A 17835-nucleotide genomic window follows, 5' to 3' on the forward strand; every position below is an offset into this window, starting at 1 on the left:
AAGCTGCTAAATCAAAAATAATACAAAAGTTTGAAAAAACTATGTAACCTACCGACTTGCATAACCTTTTATGTTTTGCTTATAGTCAATGTTTTCTTGTACAGCTGCTTTGTAACAATGAAAATTGTAAAAAGCGCTATATAAATAAAGCTGACTTTACTTTATTTTGAGGGAGATTACTTCTTTTTATGGGGGTTTTGCATTAACATTGGTTGTAAAGATGCTTACATTTTATCTGGAAATCATTTGTTGCTATTTTTTTTTCTTTTAAATCGAATTTGTTTTCTGGAATGCATACTGTCACCTTTTATCATGGCCCATATGCAAAACATGTTATTTTTCTCAGATGGCAAGAACACATTTGAATAACAGCTGAGTCAATAACAACGTTATCGTTTTAAAAAGGAAAAATAACAAATATCGTTGAATTCAACAAGTTGTGAAGCGTCGTAAGCGCGAGGACTCTTAATTTGAAAATGGTAATTTTCTGCGTCCGGTGAAGTAAAAGACCGCTGCAAATTACACGAGCAACAAAAACACATGTCCTGTCTCGTTGTAAATGTTTTCAATAGAATGAAATGGAGATGATGTGGGGTGCCGATGAGATAGCCAGTCTGTGTTATGATCATTTTAATAAACTGCCTAAAAGAGGAAAGCCGGAGGAGGGGAGAGAGTGGACTTTACTAGCAGCTGTGCTTCAACTGACTCACAGTCCAGCACACAAGACGGGTACAAATGCTTCAACTGTTATACCATAAAACATTAAATAATTAATTCAGTCCACTTTCCATCTTTAAGAAGCTGAACATTTTAACATGCAGTGTATACATGATATAAAATATACAATACAGAATACATGACGTAAGGATGTAAAATGTACAGCATTGTGAAAATGACCAGATTTTTATCATTATCGTTACGTCATTATTTTGTCAGTTCACAAACAGATTGTGTCTTTGGGGACGGGCACCAAATGCATCGGCAAGTCTGTCATGAGTGTGAAAGGTGAATATATAAAATACAATATAAAACTTATTAGTTTCATAGTTTTTAATGTGATCATTTTTAAATCCCTAAATTCTGTGCAGGTGATATTCTGAATGACAGTCATGCTGAAGTTATTGCACGCAGGGGGTGTGTCAGGTAAACAAACTGCACTCCTCCACATCCTGTCTCACAATCCTGTTTAACAAACCTTAAGTTAGCACACACTATTAAATGGATTTACATGTTTACCCATCTACGTTTGTGTATGGATTTCCCCACACCTCAAAAGGATGTCATATCCTGTACTCAATGTGATATTCGAGATGGCGCAAGTGCATTTTTAAAAGTTTCAAAATGCAGCTGGAGGTATTAAATATAGATAACACTGATTCGATTGGCCATTTTTCTTTCCTCAGATATATCATGGAGCAGCTGTACAGGGCTGTAAGTGGCCAGAGTTCTGCGGTTTTCCGTCCAGGTACTGAGAAAGGACAGTGGATGGTTAAACCAGAAGTTTCTTTCCTTTTTTTCACCAGTCAAACACCCTGTGAGTTTAGCTGCGACTTTATCAAATTCTTTGCCATTATTGTCACATTGCAAGACATTTTAATGGTCCTTTCTCATGCCATTTAGATGATTATATTTCGGGGGTGAGATGTGATATTTTCTTACAAGTGAACATTTACAGTCAGTCAGTGTTATAATGTATTCTCAGGTGGTGATGCCTCCATCTTTCCTATGAATTGCAATGAAGTGCAGCCCTGTACGTCTGTAAAAGAGACCCAGAATAAAGAGCTAGAAAGGCGAGGTTTAAAGCGGCCGGCTGAAAGTGACCTAGAAGAGCATCCTAGAATAAAGACAAGAGATGGACATTCGATCTTTGAAAAATCAGTGGACGGTGAAGAACAAGAATCTACGACAGAAAACAAAGAAAAGAGTCCATCAGAAGACATTTTAAAGCACAACCTCCACCGCACTGGGGCGAAGTGTGTCCCTGATGGTCCGACCGACCCACTGCTGCCTGGACTACTCTACCACAACACTGGGCTGTTGCGTCTGAAGCCAGGCCGGGGAGATGGCACACTTTCTCTCTCCTGCAGTGATAAACTGGCCCGCTGGGGTGTTCTGGGCTTTCAGGGTGCCCTGCTTTCTCATTACCTGCAAAAGCCAATCTATTTCAGTGCTGTAGTTGTTGGGAAGTGTTCATACAGTCACCAGGCCATGGAGAGAGCCCTGATCACACGGTAAGACACTCTGGCTATTGATGTGGAAAGTTGATCTTGCAGTTCAAAACATTTCTCAGACAAAGAAGGTCCAGGTGTCAAAGAGATTGTAACAAGATTCAATAGAGGGAAGGAAGAAGACGGGAACCGGCGAACATAAACTAACTTTTAATTAATAAATAAATAAAATCAAACGTAAATAAACACACACAAACCACAACATAAAATCCAGGCCTGGTCCTCTCTCACTGACGGTCCGGTCGTTCATGATATGAGACCTGTGCGCGTACAGCTGGCGCTCGTTAACACTCACGCACCGGCCTCCTCTCGTCCCGCCTACCTCGCTACAGAGACAAAACTTGCAAGGGGTTTACAACATTTTTCACAGTTTTAGTCTTGATGTCACCTTATTTTATTAACCAATCCCTCTCTTATCTACCACGTTTATGTCATGGTCATCATGACCTGTTTACCCCTTCTTCACCTCCATCTCTCGTCTTTAACAGTGGCAAAACTGTGCTCTATGTAGATTGTAGTCATAGTAACGGGTGGAACATGCCCAGATTTGGTCATACTGTAGGGTTGGGGCCTGAAAAAGTGCCCAGATTTGGTCATACTGTAAGGTTGGGGCCTGAAAAAGTGCCCAGATTTGGTCATAATGTAGGGGTAGGGCCAGAAAAAGATCCCAGATATTTCATAATCACTACCAGACATCAAAAACACAGCTGTGCAGGGTGCTTTTCTGAATCTCATTCAAATGTGTTTAAAATGAAAAGCAAATACATTGTGACTAATGATCAAAAACATAAAGACATATCATGAAATTCCTCCATTAAAATGAAGAGCAATTGGGAATAATGAACAAAAACATAAAGACGTATCATGAAATTCCTCCATACTATGCGTGAAATACCAGAAGAACATAATGATGTTACATACATGCTAAGAATGAAGTGTTTGTGATGTTCTATTTTCATACAATAGCCAAATATCCAGTATTTTATTCTGTGACAGTATCATTTTCAACAGGTTTTTTGGTCAAATGGCAGATAAACATACTCACAGATACTGTGACCAGTTAATAGCCCTGGACACACTCATAGTTTACTTCCACCTGACAGTCTACAGCTGCTTTCCATTGTTGGGCCAGTGAGAGCCAGGGCTTTCACTGCGATGGGCTGAGCCAATAGCCATACTTCCAACTGCAAGCCAAAATCACAGTGGCGCTGCTCTAATAATCCACTTTAAACACGTCTCTCTGGCAAAGTTTTGGTCTACTCTTATATTGTGACCCACACACAGTTGTATCTAATTGGTACGGTAGGCCAAAACATATAGACTGTATCAACAGAGCGATTACCGCATAAAAGTGTTCCTTTTATCAAAATATGCATAACTATATACTATTTATTAGAAACAGGCTTACTTAAAAGAACGGGCTTCTTTTACTGTATTTTGGATCAAATCCATGCAGGCTTGTTAAACAGAAATGACTTTTGAACAGAATAATTATTTCCCTAAAATTATTTCCCTAAAACAACTGGATGATTGACACTTTTTAATAATAATCTTTGTTCCAAAAGACTTGTTTAATTGCAAGAAACTAGTTTATTAGATATTAAAAATATAAATTGTGACAATACCGGCTTTCAGTCTATGTGTTAGTGTTGTCGGGATTTTTCAAGGTTTTCAGTGCAGTTTACATAGTAAGTCCAGTATGTGGCAGCAAGGGACTATTATGAGTGAGTCTGTCAGTCCGCAGACTATTTAACCATTTCAGTCCAAAAGTCTGCTGTATTCAGGAACCAACTATAGCTATCAATATGTCAATCATAGCTATTTCAAGAGTGAAACCCACATTTATATGCCGATGTAATTCCTGAAATTTTGCAGCGTGTATGTGGCTGTATGTCTATGCATCATGATAAACAAGTTTTATCACATTCTGAATGTATTATATATAGCACAGAAACCACACAACAAGCCCTCACTTTATTATTACTAAAAAGCTGTCACTCATCTTCATAGAGATCTCTAGCACCCCAGAACCAGGGCTAATTATAATTTACACCAGGAATACAAAAGCCTGTCTAATTCTGTCAATTCTGAGTTGATAAATATAGTATATAGAGAGAAAATTACGCCTCAAAAAAGTAGAAGCTTCCTCTTCCTGACTGCGAGTGTAGCTTTATTATTCTAAATGTTTTAGTCATGTCAACAATATCCTGCGCTTGGCGGTCTTTAGACGTGGGGTGGGGCATTGAAAATTTAAAGAGACATGACAACTTGCCCATAAACAAACTGAATATAAATTAATTCTAAATAATGAATTTACGAAATTTACAATATCCAGTGCATACATTTAATCACAAATGTCCTTTATCATTTTTACTCGAACAAAAATATCTGAGTGTCTTCCTTAAATCTATTTTGTACTCATAGATCCCCCCAGGCCCCCTTCAATTCGAGCACTGATTGAATAGCCCTATTTGCATCTTAGAAAACAAAAAGTGAACATCATATATAATCATTAAAGAATGCCTATTAAGAATCTTAAATATCATTTTGAAGAATCTTAAATATTCATTTCTGCCCAATAGCCCCAATGATAATAGCAGATTATTCCTTAATTCATATATTTACATACAAAGTTTATACCAGTGGTGGTTATTCTACATTTTAAGTTTAATCTGCAATTTAAAGCAACAAGCATCTTGCCTTTGACCTGAACCACTCCTCAAGCCCATACTGGCCCGCATTGGACCTAGATATTTTGTAGGCCAAAAACACTCCGTGTTGGCCCAGAGTAAGCAAACCTGAAGCACCTTCAAGTCCCGGAAGGGATGCACACTAGTACTATTCGCTATTGGGTTGATAGTCGAAACACTGCTTACTGTATGTGACTTTAAAACTTCAAGATTTGGTCTCTAAGGAAGACTGTCAGTGTTTTTGGAATGGACCCACATTGATTTACCTACTACACATCCCTTCTTTTTTTATCTTTTTCATTCATTTTCCTTTACCTATTTGATCCCAGAAATGCCCTGTGACATTCTCAGTATCTGACTTGAAATAAAGTCATTGTTATATGAGCAAACATTTGTATTGCTTGACATTTGGACTGGTATGTCACATTACTGCTCCATTAAAGCCGTCATTAAATATTTTTCAGATGTGCTCATGTGACAGGTCTTCAGTCTGGTTTTTCCGTACATCCTCCAAAGCTCCTGCAGTCTTGTCTGGAGTTTACTTATAACCACACACATACCGAGGTCCAACATGCACACGCACAAGGCAAAATAACGCCTTGTGGAGCAGGTAAAGTGTTGTCTTCTACAGTTCTTATAATAAAAGCTGCTTTTATTTGTTAGTCCATTGCTCTTCACATTTCTACAAGTATGTCATTGAGCTGCATCAAATACAGACTGTAAATCATTTACAGATAAGTACATAAAGTAACAAGAAATTTTGTCTGGGAGAGGCATACGTTATGGATCATTGCAGACTGTTTAAATTAAAGCTTACAAATTTGACACATTTAAAATGTTGCTGATGGTGTCAATAGGATATCAGCATTTGTCTCAATGAAAGGTGCATCATGATTTGTATTTAACTAAATGAGCAGTTTAATTGAGTATCTTTTCAGATAAGGTACAGTATGTTTTTTATAAAAGTCAATGCTGTGTTGTCCTGCAACCCGAATGAACAGAACTATTCATGTACTTGTAGCTATCAGCTGGTGTGCCGTATCCCAACAGTCTCTAGATGTCACTGCCAATGGCTACAAACAGGGAGTGACTAAAAAAGTTTTGGGCACACCAAAAGCCAGGTGGGATTTTAATCCTGTTTAATGTTGCAGAACGACAAACTGTCACCTCAAAACATTCCTTAATAACCAGCTGTTATTTATTCCATCTGTAGATCTTTGATCAGTAAGGTGGAACTTTTCCATTCCTTCCTGAAACTGGTGGCAGTAACCGATCAAACTCAACTTCCAGAGTCCCTCTGGTTAGTGCTTTAATTAATAATGATACATTTACGCATTTGGCAGACGCTTTTATTCAAAGCGACTTGCATTGCATTGTACTGTACATTTGTTTTTGACTACGTGCAATCCCCTGGAAGTACCAGGTTTCTAGTTTCCACAAAAGCCAGAACAAAACCTGTTTCAAAGTCAAGTATTCACAGAAGAGATGTGTTTTAAGTAGTTTTTTGAAGGTTGTGAGCGATGTGCTTGACCGGACTGAGTTCGGAAGAATGTTCCACCTGGAAGGAGTTGTGAAGGAGAATGAAGTGTACAATGAAATGCACATGGAAAGCGATTTACTGCCCTTTTGAGAAGGCAAAACAAGACGCCGTTTGGAATAATCTTTTGGGTGAACTTTTCCTTTAATATATATATATATATATATATATATATATATATTTAAGGACGAAGACAACAAATGTTGTACTGTTCATTTCTTTCTGAAAACTAGGTAAAATGGGTCGTTTCGGACATTGTTCAGATGAACAGCGTAATTTGATTAAAAAAATTATTAGAGAGGCAACAACATATAAAGAAGAGCAGAAAACGATAGGCTTGGGTGCTCAGCTAAAATGATATCAGATGCTTAAAAATGTCAACCAAAACCAGAAAGACGTGAAAGAAAATTGAAAAGTACCAATCGAATGAATGGAAGAATGTCCAAAATGGCAAAGACCAATGTTACCTGTGAGTACTGCAACAATTTCAAGACGCCTATGTGAAGCCAAGCTATCAGCAAGAAGCCCCCTCAAAGTCCCATTATTGAAAAAACAACATGTGCTGAAGAGGTTACAATTAGCCGAAGAACACATTGACTGGCCTAAAGAGAAATGGCGCAATATTTTGTGGACTGATGAAAGCAAGAGTGTTCTTTTTGAGTCTAGGGGTCGCAGACAGTTTGTCAGACGATCCCCAAACACTGAATTCAGCCACAGTGAACTGTGAAGACAGTGAAGAATGGTGGCGCAAGCATCATGATATGGGAATGTTTCTAATACTATGCTATTGGGCCTTTTTATTATGCCAAAAAGTAAATGCCCTTGAAATGGGTGATTCAACAAGACAACGACAATCTCCAGACCTTAATCCAATAGAAGACTTGTGGGGTGACATCAAAAATGCTGTTTCTGAGGCGAAACCAAGAAATGCAGAGGAATTGTGGTCTATAGTGCAATCGTCCTGGGCTGGAATACCTGTTCACAGGTGACAGAAGTTGGTCACAGATGTGAAGCAGTTCTCAGAAACCTTGGCTATACAACTAAATATTAGTTCAGTGATTCACAAGAACGCGATATCTTCAAGCATTTTTCATTTTATACAGTAAATGTTTGACTTTGTAAAGAAAAAAGACGTGAAAAATTACTGAAACAATAACAAGTATAGAATAACAGTGAGGGTAAGTTAATGACAGAATGTTCAAAATACATATTGCAGTGGCAAGCATTTATTATAAAGACATGTTTTTGGCCTTTGAGAAACAAACATGTCTTTTGTCATGTTGACATCTGGCTCTCACAGCCCCCCTTCAAGTGTGCAGGTGTTGTTTGTGTATGTGTTTTGTCTGATGGATATGTTTCTTTGCTCTCGCTTGCAGTGGAAAAGAGTTGAGAACATACTGGGACTACAAGCAAGCTGCAGGGCCATACCAGCAGGCCTGGACACAGCTGCAGCTTCAGGCCTTCCCGCTGTGGCGTCTCAGCCCGCGAGAACTTCTGCTCTTTCATTAACAACCACAAAAACCTTCTTTGATGTCCAGCATTAGTACATAGTGTAAAATTGTATATTTTTTATTATTTTCATAGAGCATGTGATATTGTGACTTTTTGAATCTTTTATTTTTCTATTTAAATACTATATTTACTTGTCCTCATGTCGCTCTGTATCCATATAAGTTCTTGCGAAAGAAAAATGATTTTTGTCTGTATTTTTTGTCTAAAATGTACCAATTTTATGTTGAAAGTAACTAAAAGACCACAAAAGCAGATTCTGAGAACTTTTGGCGTATAAAACTACACGCAGTGAAAAAAATCGCACTGAACATGCATGAACAAATTTTTTCAGCTGACCTTACTGCATATATGCATTTGTAGGAATATCCATTTTAAATGCAAAATGTATAGGACTAGAGTATTTTATGGACATTAAAAGCATATCTTAAACCCTACAGTAATTTTCGCTACTTCTCAGTAAATGATCCACAGAAGTTTCCACTCCCATCAACGCTTAAAAAAAATTGCGCTCACACATTAATTTGCAGTTAATCTGTGCCTATGTGTCTTGTGTACTGTACTTTAAGTCTTCAGAAATCATATGATGTGTAAATGTACTTTAACATCTGTGATGTGTCTTCTTTTATCTACACAAGTAATATAAACACCAGGGTCATTCATTCTTCTATTCATTACATTTACATTTAGGCATTTGGCAGACGCTTTTATCCAAAGCGACTTACATAGCATTATCCTATACATTTTACATAGGTATCTGCAATCCCCTGGGATCGAACCCACAATCTTGCGTTGTTAAAGCAATGCTCATACCACTGAGCTACAGGAAAGTGAATCAACGGGGTGTGTAAAGGGATACTTCATTGTGTAGGTAACTCTTGTAATCTCTATATGATCTATAGTGTAACTGCTTCTGGTTTTCTAGTTTAGAGATTAAATATACTGTGTGTAATTTTTTGGAGGACCTACTGACAGAAATGCAATATAACACACAACTTTGTATGTATGACATCTTAGTGCTGTGTTAGCCTCCATAATGCATTGGAATGGAGGGGTGGAGTGTGCTATTGGTTGCCATTCGTTGCAATCTCACCACTAGATGTAGCTAAATTTCATACACTGGACCTTTAAGTTGGTGTGTTATAAAACTTCTCAACAGCTGAGTTTCTTTGGGGGTTTTTATTGGTTAGGTCATCCAGCTACCTTACCTTTCATTTATCTTAAATATTTATAATTTACAGAAGAAAAATACAGATAAATTAAAAGTTACTATATAGTCCCAGTTTCAACATTATTAGGTGTCTGAAATAATACTGTAACACCATTCACCAAAAATAAAATAAAGATAGAGCTAATGTTTCAAAGCACAATATAACAAGTGAAACTATGGGTACTAACACATCTGCTGTGTGATTATTTCACAGATGAGTCTTCGGAACAATGAAGCCAGTCCAAAAGAAACAGGGTGCAGGGATGATGCAGCGATCCTAATATCCAAATGTGTTCTCTCCGCTGTAGGCCACATACAAAAAGCCGTCCTCATCTTTCTCTTTCTCATATAGCTGTCCCATAGTCAGACTGAAACAATGACGTAGAACAAAATTACATCTTATCTGAAAAACAAAGTCGTTTTAAATCACTACATCAAAGCAGCCCACATACGTACAAAATTGTTTTCTTATTTAATATCTTATATCTGTAAATTTTGCCTCTCATGTATTCCTACTTCCTTAAATCTTTAACATAAGTTTAAGAATTCATATAATATCAGGAGTGTTTTTCAAGTTTATAAGCCTACTTCAAAAATACTTGAAATTACTTCATTGCAGATATTGGAATTGTCCTCCTTTGCCAACCTAAAAAAGGGATTTTGTGTCATTAAATGGGATGTCCGGCCAAGCCAATTTAGTAGTTTGTATTGAAAAATAGGTGTTTGGCAAAGTCCTCAAGTGAATTTTGAAGCTTGTGTGAAAGGAAATAAAACAGAAACGACATACGCATGTGATCTCTACTGTGATCTTATGCATTAAAACCATCTATTGAGTCTGTTTGAGATGGCTGGTGGATGAGGAAAGGAGATTATTTAGGATTTAAATAGGATGTTGGGTGTGATTTATTGCGTCGACAATACTGCAGTTGGCCTCTCTTTCATAGGGAAACCTTGTGAGGGTGCGTTCATGAGTCAATGCTCATTCACTGAAAGCAGCGTTCCGGATGAGGTTTGGGTATGCAAGAGGAAGTGGAAATATTATGGTGCAAAGCCAGTGGCCGTTTTGTACACGAGCAGCAATTAACATGAACAATAATAAATATTGGGGTATAATGTGTAACTTTTGACGTACAAGAGAATTCCTTTAGCTGGAACTGCTCAGCAGGGATCACAAGAAAATGTGCCATTGTTCTTTTTCATTTCCTGGAAATCTGGTCTTAATATAGTGCATACGGAAAGTAAGATTCTTTCATTATTTTCTAACCCTCATGTAATTTTAAACCTTTCATCTTCTGCAGAACAAAAAAAGGAGATTAATTTAAATACTGCTGGTAACAAATACACATTAGACCCCATTGACATCTAGTTTATGAACAAAACCACCATGAGAAACATGCAGGTTTTTCATACTGATGTGTTCCTACATTTATATTTATACACGCGCATTTTTTTATATTCTCTCTGCTCTTTCAGTTACCCTTAATCCCTTACTCTCAAACTGCTGTTTGTTATTTTTTGTATATCTCACACAATATACTATATGTTGGATGCCATACAGTTGCATCACTTAGGCACCTTTTATGTGCAGTATGCTAAATAATTCAATAATTATAATATGACCACTTTGTGAACCCTCAAATTAAAATAACTATAGTACATAATAAAAACCTAAAGTATGTAACCTAGTCTCTGTACAAGTATATTTTTGGCTGTATTATTTGAATAAACATGTCGATATCCCACAATTCTTTGCGTTAAACAAACGTAATTTATTTGGAAAAAAAACTTGCAGCAGCTGCACACTTATTCGCTCTTTAAAGAAAAGCAAAAAGTGATGTTACCTAGACTGAGGAACAGTTTTGTCAACGAAGAGGAATATAGCTTTTTCAGAAGGCAGTTGGATCCGCTTTCTGATGATCCACATAAACTGGGCCACTGTGATGTCAGACGGGACCAGATACTTCCGCTTGTCAATGTCCACAATCTGTGACCCAGATACTTTCTCTACGATAACCTAATAAACAGAGCAAAAATCAATGGAAGGTCGCATGCATCATCAAGGCTGTCTCATTTCAGAAACCTAAGTTGGACACCCCCTGAATATGACCTTCTTTCACAGAAGTTTGGGGATGTAGTAGAATCATATAATAAGTGTCAAAATGTTGATTGATTTATGACCATCCTGTCAAAGGTCTGTCAACCTGTCACTCAAATGGTTCTTTTATGGCCTGTCAATCTTAATGACATTTATGTTTTATGGATGTTGGGGATCCTATGGCCTCCCTTCATAAAACATATATGTCATTAAGATTGACAGGCCATAAAAGAACCATTTGAGTAACATGTTGACAGACCTTTGACAGGAAGGTCATAAATCAATCAACATTTTGACACATGATTCTACTACTTGGGGATGGATGAGGGGTATCCTTTGCTGTTACAATTAACCACAAGGGGGGTCGCCCAACCCATCTGAGGGTAGTACCCCCAAAAAGAATCATTAAAAACCATGCTGTGCCTTGTAAATTATATAATAATAGTGTAGCGTGTTGCATTGTAAGTCACACCCACCACAACATACACGGCTATAAGCCTTTGTGTGAATTGATAGTAGGCTAATATTGTAGATCTAGGGTTTTGCTCAATTTGTTGTTAAGTGGCAGATCAGTGGGCTTGCTACAGTTGAATATCTAAGTAAGAGACGTCCTCTGTCCCAGACGAAAATACTTTGTGGAGTAGGGCTGTTCAATTCATAGAAATTTAAGTGTAATCGTCAATTTTAGCCTTCATCAATTACAAAAACAAAATAATGGAGGTAAACAATTATTGTGCCGCATTCCATTTTGCAAGGATCCTCTCTTTTCTTGTAGTATACATCCACAGTGCACCCTTTCCTTTACAGGGGTTCAGCAGTGCTATTTCTTCACATTTATTTTTCAGTTCAGAGTTTTAAAGCCACGTTTTCTTTATTTTCTTTGTTGTTTCAAGGTTAATGAGTTATCGTGGGGATCTCAATAATGGCCAAAATAATCATAGATTTGTGTCATGTGGAGTATGCTAAATAATTCAATAATAATAATAATATATTATATACCACTTGGTGAACACTCATATTAAAATAACTATAGTATATAATGAAAACCTATGTATATATAGTATATATATATAAAGCCTTTCCTCTGTGTCCTTACAAGTACATATTTTTGGCTGTATTATTTGTATCCCCTTCAAAAATTGCTCTGAATGAATTTTATGTTTGCTGTATGCCCAAGACGCTATCTCACAATTCTTTGCGTTAAACAAACGTAATTTATTTCAGATCGTTTTGCAGCAGCTGCACACTTATCCGCTCTTAATATACATTAACAATATCACCAAGTGTCCTCATGTCCTAAGTAACATGACCGGATGTAATCTGATCAAAAGTGATCAAAAGTACTAATAAATCTTAGTCATGTAAATCTTTTTTGACCTAGCCAGCTGGGACTGTGACAGCAGGATTTTTTATTTCTTTACCCTCACCCACTGCGAAATCTCAAGAGACACCGTTTTTGTAGGTATCAAGTCTGAAGAAGGATCAAGATTGTCTTGTACTGTATAAATCTGTAAGATTTACCGGAGGCATAATTCTTTGTGAAAATGCTTTGTTACAGTATTGAAATGAGTAAAGCTGGTTAATCATTTCATTTGCAATGCTGACCTGTTTATAACTGAAGTCCTGGTGTATCTGTTGCAGAAGCTTTTAGTGTTTTGTCACTGTAAACTGCCATTACCAACTACTTGAAAAATATTTGATTGAGTACTCGTGAAAACAAGCCCTACGTGTTGTAATTATTGAATTGTTTATTGATACTCACAGGAACTCTGTCTGGGTATTTGTTCCTGATTTTGGCAGACTCCACACACCTGTGCTCTGAAAGCAGAAAAAACATCCATCAGTCTACATGCGAGCTCAGAATAGCTCTGTTCACATCATGAATATTAATTCATGCTTAAACCTGCATTTTGTTTGGTTACAATTATCAGGAGTATATGAACAAGGCGTATTTTCATAATTTGACACTTCTGTATCTTTTAGGCATTAGACGTCTCACTATTTATACCACATGAAGCAATACATCTGTATTGCTGGGAAATTAACGACAGGCTAAAATGAAAGCAAAACAAGAGACACACTGTCCCACACAGTAAGAGCTCCATGTATTGTTGTTACTAATATCCCTTTGATAAAGGCCTGACATAACCAAATAAATAAAAGTCTTCGAGAGACATTTGTAGATCAAACGAGCAAAGCACGATAGAGAACAATAATAGAGCAACAATAACAACAACAACAAAAAATCGGATAGGCCATTTTAATATCATCGCGACATTTCCGATAAATTACCCAACGAATGATCCTCTTTAAACATCCACTTCATGTTTGCGGGTGTCTTGTTCGACGAGCGACCTGACAGAGAAATATATCAAGACGAAAGGCGAATAAACCTTGAAACTAAAACGTCAACAAATGCAGCAACGTTCGTCTCCAAACCAGACGTAATGACGTCACCCTGGGAGCAAACCACCCTCTCCAGTGGTGACGTCACAGCAGGGTCGTACCATCTGATCGAACCGAGGGGTGTCTCGCTCGATTTCGCGTACATATTTCTTGATTTAGCTGTACGAGTTTCACGGACACGCTTTTAAATGTAATGGTCTTTTTTGTCGTGTTATTTGAAGACTGGTTACAATTCTTTATTTCCTAATAATGATCATGTGCGTGCCCCGCACAAGGCCGAGATTCGCGCAGTTGCTATGGTAAACATATGACGCTTCGTCACGGAAGCTGTATCGTTCGTGCGGTTTGTGTACTAATCAAGTCATTAATATTTGGCTCTTTACAGAAGTAATATAATAATTTCTTTATTCATTCAGTTCGGTTAAGGGTTATTAACTTTTCGTCTTTTTTGCTTGCTGTTCGTGTATATTTATCAATGCATTCGCATGGGCAGCAGCCACGTGACGTGAATGGGGTATTGTATTTATTGTAAAAGTATTAATAATGGCTTTTTACGAGGCTTACTCTCACCCCGCTTTAATAAGATACAAAACAAATATTTGCACGAGAGCAACGCTGTTTGTGGTGGTCGTTGTATGCCTCACGTACACTTCACCTCTTCTCGTGGCTTACAGAAGTCAAGGTAAGGAACATTCCCCCTGGGCACATTTTTCCCATTGCTAAAGTTGTGTTCAAATAAAGTGTTTTGTGTTACCAGGCTTCTGGCTGAAAATAAGCACATATGAAGAGCAGCCCGTCGTTCAGTTCCAGTATGACATGATCCTGATAGGAGCAACAAACACAGCAGGGAATTATGTGGCATGGAGCACATTTCCTAACTTTAATCGACTAGTTGGAGATAATTTGCGGATACCGTCCGTATCTGTGAGTGCTGAACTGTTGGATTACATCCTAACCTCTTTCTCAAAGTAGATTTAATAGTTACGATATGGAAGCAGTTGGTGTTCTTGTAGCTTAACTGGAAGAGTATGACCAAGGTTTTGGGTTTAATTCCCAGGGGAATGTGTGCAAACATGTACATTTATGCATGTCTTGTTTGTTGCTCCAGGTTCAGGAGGAGGACATAAACCAGGATGGCAAATCAGATCTTCTTAATCTCCAGATTAGCATCCCACTTAAACCAGAAGAGCAGATATTTAACATCCAGTTGCTGCTCACATTCTCATATCAGCTGTTTGTGTGTATCCCGTGCATTCATATATACAACAATTTGCCTGCCTGTGTTTTGCAATCTATGCATCTGTCTGTCTATCCATGTATCTATCTATTTAGAGGATGTCTACCGTTGCGATGCAGACCCTTGCATTTGTTCAGCATTCCTCATCTGTGCCAGGTTCTCAGCTGTTCATCAGTGCAGATCTAAGGCTTTACCAGCGAACTCCCCTTCCTCACCGAGGGCTACATGTTGTCTACAACGTGGGTGTCTATGTACAACAAGAAATACAAAGCTGAAGCATTTAAATTGCATTAAAGTATTGCAGTTGAATGAATGAATATTATCCAAATATCAACTGCACCTGGTAGCTTGTAGATAACATGTTGTTCATAACATGCAAATTTTATTTGCTCCCTCTCTTGCATTACTAGGTATCAGTGATTGATGCATCCAGTCCATTTGCAAGTTCATATGACCTGGCCAACATTATTGGACTCTATCAGAAGAGAAACTGTAAGATTATGAACCCTTTTCTGAGAAAAAACTAAATGTTACTCATAAACAGCCAGAAAATATAATTATAAACAACATTTGCAGATGTATAAGGTTATCTACAATATATTTCTCAATGCCTCTGCTGAAGAGGGGAGTTTCTATATTCTGGAACCTTTTAAATTGTTTGCTTATTTCAGTGTAATATCCAAGTTTTTCAGTTTGAATTTATTTGTTCTTAAAGGAGCCATATTTATTTCATATTTCAAAAAGTTGCATTTTGAGCGAACTTGTACAGTAGGATAGTTTATACATCACAGGTTTCTGATTGTGTTTTTTACTGATGGAATTCATTGAATTCTGTCTCCTACCATCTTGTTTTCACACAGTGACTACTCAACTTTCCAGTGCTGTTCCAGTATGGACAGTTGGCACAGCGGCAAATACTCCATTCCAGATAAGAACACAGATAAACTACCCAGTAGACACAATCAGATATCCTTTACATGCCGTATCTCTGTGTATGTTGGTCTAAGTGTATTTATTTTGTGTATTTAAACGGCGACAGTCTTATCATATTTGTTAGTGTCAAACATGCTGTTTCACAGAACGTATTTACCCAGAGGGAGTTTGAATGCAACACTTTCCTTTTTCAACAAGGTCCTGTACTGCTTTAAATGGTTATTTGGTCTAAGGTTTTTGATTGCAGATATTGTTTACTGATATCAGTAATCTTGATGTTCAAAAGTAATCCTATTGGATTGCGGCTATCGGATTGGATCAAATCTTTAAAATGGCTTGTTCAAAAGCAGAAAATGGATTGAGAATTTGTGTTGTTTAAAGCTTTTAAGTAAGATCGGGATACCTTTGATAAAATAAACTGGACTATACTGATCCCAGCATTTTTTGGCTCAAAGAGAAGAAAATGTCATCATTTGACAACTGGACAAAAATACAAAATGTATATCTTTCCTGTAGCTTAGTGGTTAGAGCACGACGATAACAACGCCAAGGTCATGGGTTCGATCCCAGGGGATTGCACATACTGTGTAGGAAATGTGTAGGAAAATGCAATGTAAGTCGCTTTGGATAAAAGCATCTGCCAAATGCGTAAATGTTAATAATGTTATATACACATAGATATTGTATTTTTAATTTTCTCTTGATAAGTTTAACTGTTAAAGAAGAACATTACAAATATACTGCACATTAGATCCACAGATCAGTTGTAAATGAATTTTGAAGCAAATGTCTTTGACCTGAAGATTTCCTGAGTTCTGCATTCCTAGACTTATGTTTCTTTTTATCTTATAATGTTTCATTTCCTTGACCGTTCCCTCTACTTATCGTCCAGGCTTTTGGGAAACAGTGAAGTTCGCTTGGATTCAGTACGTCAGTGTACTGCTCATCTTTCTCTGGATTTTCCAGCACATTCAAACCTTTGTTTTTCAGAATCAGGTCATACCAACCACTAAAGTACTACCATTTAAACAGCACAACATTTGATCAGACCAGAGTTGTTCATTTGTTTTTTTTTGTGATTGTCATTTGGAAAATAACTTTACAGTATGAGGACTTTGAATATGTTTTATTTTTTTAGCTATGTGCATACGTTTCTCCATTTTATTTACATTTACAGGAGACTCCCACCAGGATGTTTGTAGAAACTCAGCTTTTTGGGGGGTTTCAAGTTCTTCAAGCTCAAGCCAAATGTTACTTGAACTACTGTATTAATGTCTTTTGGTTGTTATTTTACATCATAAGTATGCATGCTGTTTCTGTTTGATTTTGAAAACCCACAAATATATTGAACAGTTCGCAGGACATTTTTGTCTTATCAGTATACAATTCAGAGGACATTTTGCATTATTGACTAACCAGCAGATGAGTAATAAGTACTATGAATACTGTTAGACAATCTCCTGCTAAAGAAAAATGTGCTTCTACTAACATTATGACATTAAGTTATTGCATACTTGGTTTGAAGCCTATATTGGAGCAAGTTATTTAACAAACTCTGTCTATGTATCAGAACCAAGCAATATATATGGATGCTATCAAACCAAATATTTAACGGATTCTTGAGAAATTTGCCTCACAACTTGCCATGTTTTTAAACTTGCTATGTTGCCACTTTTTTTACTAGAATGTTCTTAACAAAATAATGCCATTAAATCAGATTTTCTCTTTGTTTTGACAAAATGTCACAACACTTACTAATCTAATCTAAAACCGTTGGGATACTTTCCCTTGTTTTAGACAGATCTTGATAATAGAGATAAAAGGAAAATAATATTCTGAATTTCCACCAGTCCACTTCCACCAATCAAGCTCAGGACATTTGTCACAATGGACAGGATGCAGATGCAATGTGTTTTTTTTCTGGTACATTCAACCATTTTTGACAGAGTGTGCCACTTGTAGCTCTTGCTGGCTCCTGGTGATCATCTTT

At 37.2% G+C, this 17835-nt stretch overlaps 3 protein-coding genes across 4 annotated transcripts; 2 read left to right on the forward strand and 1 right to left on the reverse strand.

Annotated features, from left to right (window-relative positions):
* Nucleotides 1-457: 457 nt before the first annotated feature.
* On the forward strand, nucleotides 458-8625 carry adat1 (adenosine deaminase tRNA specific 1). 2 transcript variants are annotated; one of them, XM_079449848.1, is made up of 9 exons: nucleotides 458-729; nucleotides 937-1005; nucleotides 1089-1143; nucleotides 1404-1534; nucleotides 1703-2231; nucleotides 5383-5528; nucleotides 5940-6039; nucleotides 6132-6218; nucleotides 7832-8625. In XM_079449848.1, exons 1-9 carry the CDS (start codon nucleotides 579-581, stop codon nucleotides 7962-7964), a joined length of 1401 nt encoding a protein of 466 aa, XP_079305974.1. In that variant the 5' UTR covers nucleotides 458-578; the 3' UTR covers nucleotides 7965-8625. The 2 variants fall into 2 exon arrangements, with proteins under 2 accessions (XP_079305974.1, XP_079305975.1); XM_079449849.1 differs by having other exon boundaries at nucleotides 461-729; nucleotides 1404-1465; nucleotides 7832-8573.
* A 3-nt stretch (nucleotides 8626-8628) lies between these two features.
* Nucleotides 8629-13752, reverse strand: gabarapl2 (GABA(A) receptor-associated protein like 2). Its single transcript, XM_079449852.1, has 4 exons — nucleotides 13562-13752; nucleotides 13032-13087; nucleotides 11016-11188; nucleotides 8629-9542 (listed from the first exon to the last, which is right to left on the reverse strand). The coding sequence occupies exons 1-4, from the start codon at nucleotides 13593-13595 to the stop codon at nucleotides 9452-9454; spliced, it is 354 nt and encodes a 117-aa protein (XP_079305978.1). The 5' UTR covers nucleotides 13596-13752; the 3' UTR covers nucleotides 8629-9451.
* Nucleotides 13753-13761: 9 nt separating this feature from the next.
* On the forward strand, nucleotides 13762-17207 carry tmem231 (transmembrane protein 231). Its single transcript, XM_079449851.1, has 8 exons — nucleotides 13762-14357; nucleotides 14433-14599; nucleotides 14784-14912; nucleotides 15008-15151; nucleotides 15323-15404; nucleotides 15773-15878; nucleotides 16727-16841; nucleotides 17023-17207. Exons 1-8 carry the CDS (start codon nucleotides 14219-14221, stop codon nucleotides 17167-17169), a joined length of 1029 nt encoding a protein of 342 aa, XP_079305977.1. The 5' UTR covers nucleotides 13762-14218; the 3' UTR covers nucleotides 17170-17207.
* Nucleotides 17208-17835: the final 628 nt, after the last annotated feature.

The sequence above is a fragment of the Barbatula barbatula genome (assembly GCF_947034865.1).
Source record: "Barbatula barbatula genome assembly, chromosome: 25".
NCBI classification, from domain to species: Eukaryota; Metazoa; Chordata; class Actinopteri; order Cypriniformes; family Nemacheilidae; genus Barbatula; species Barbatula barbatula.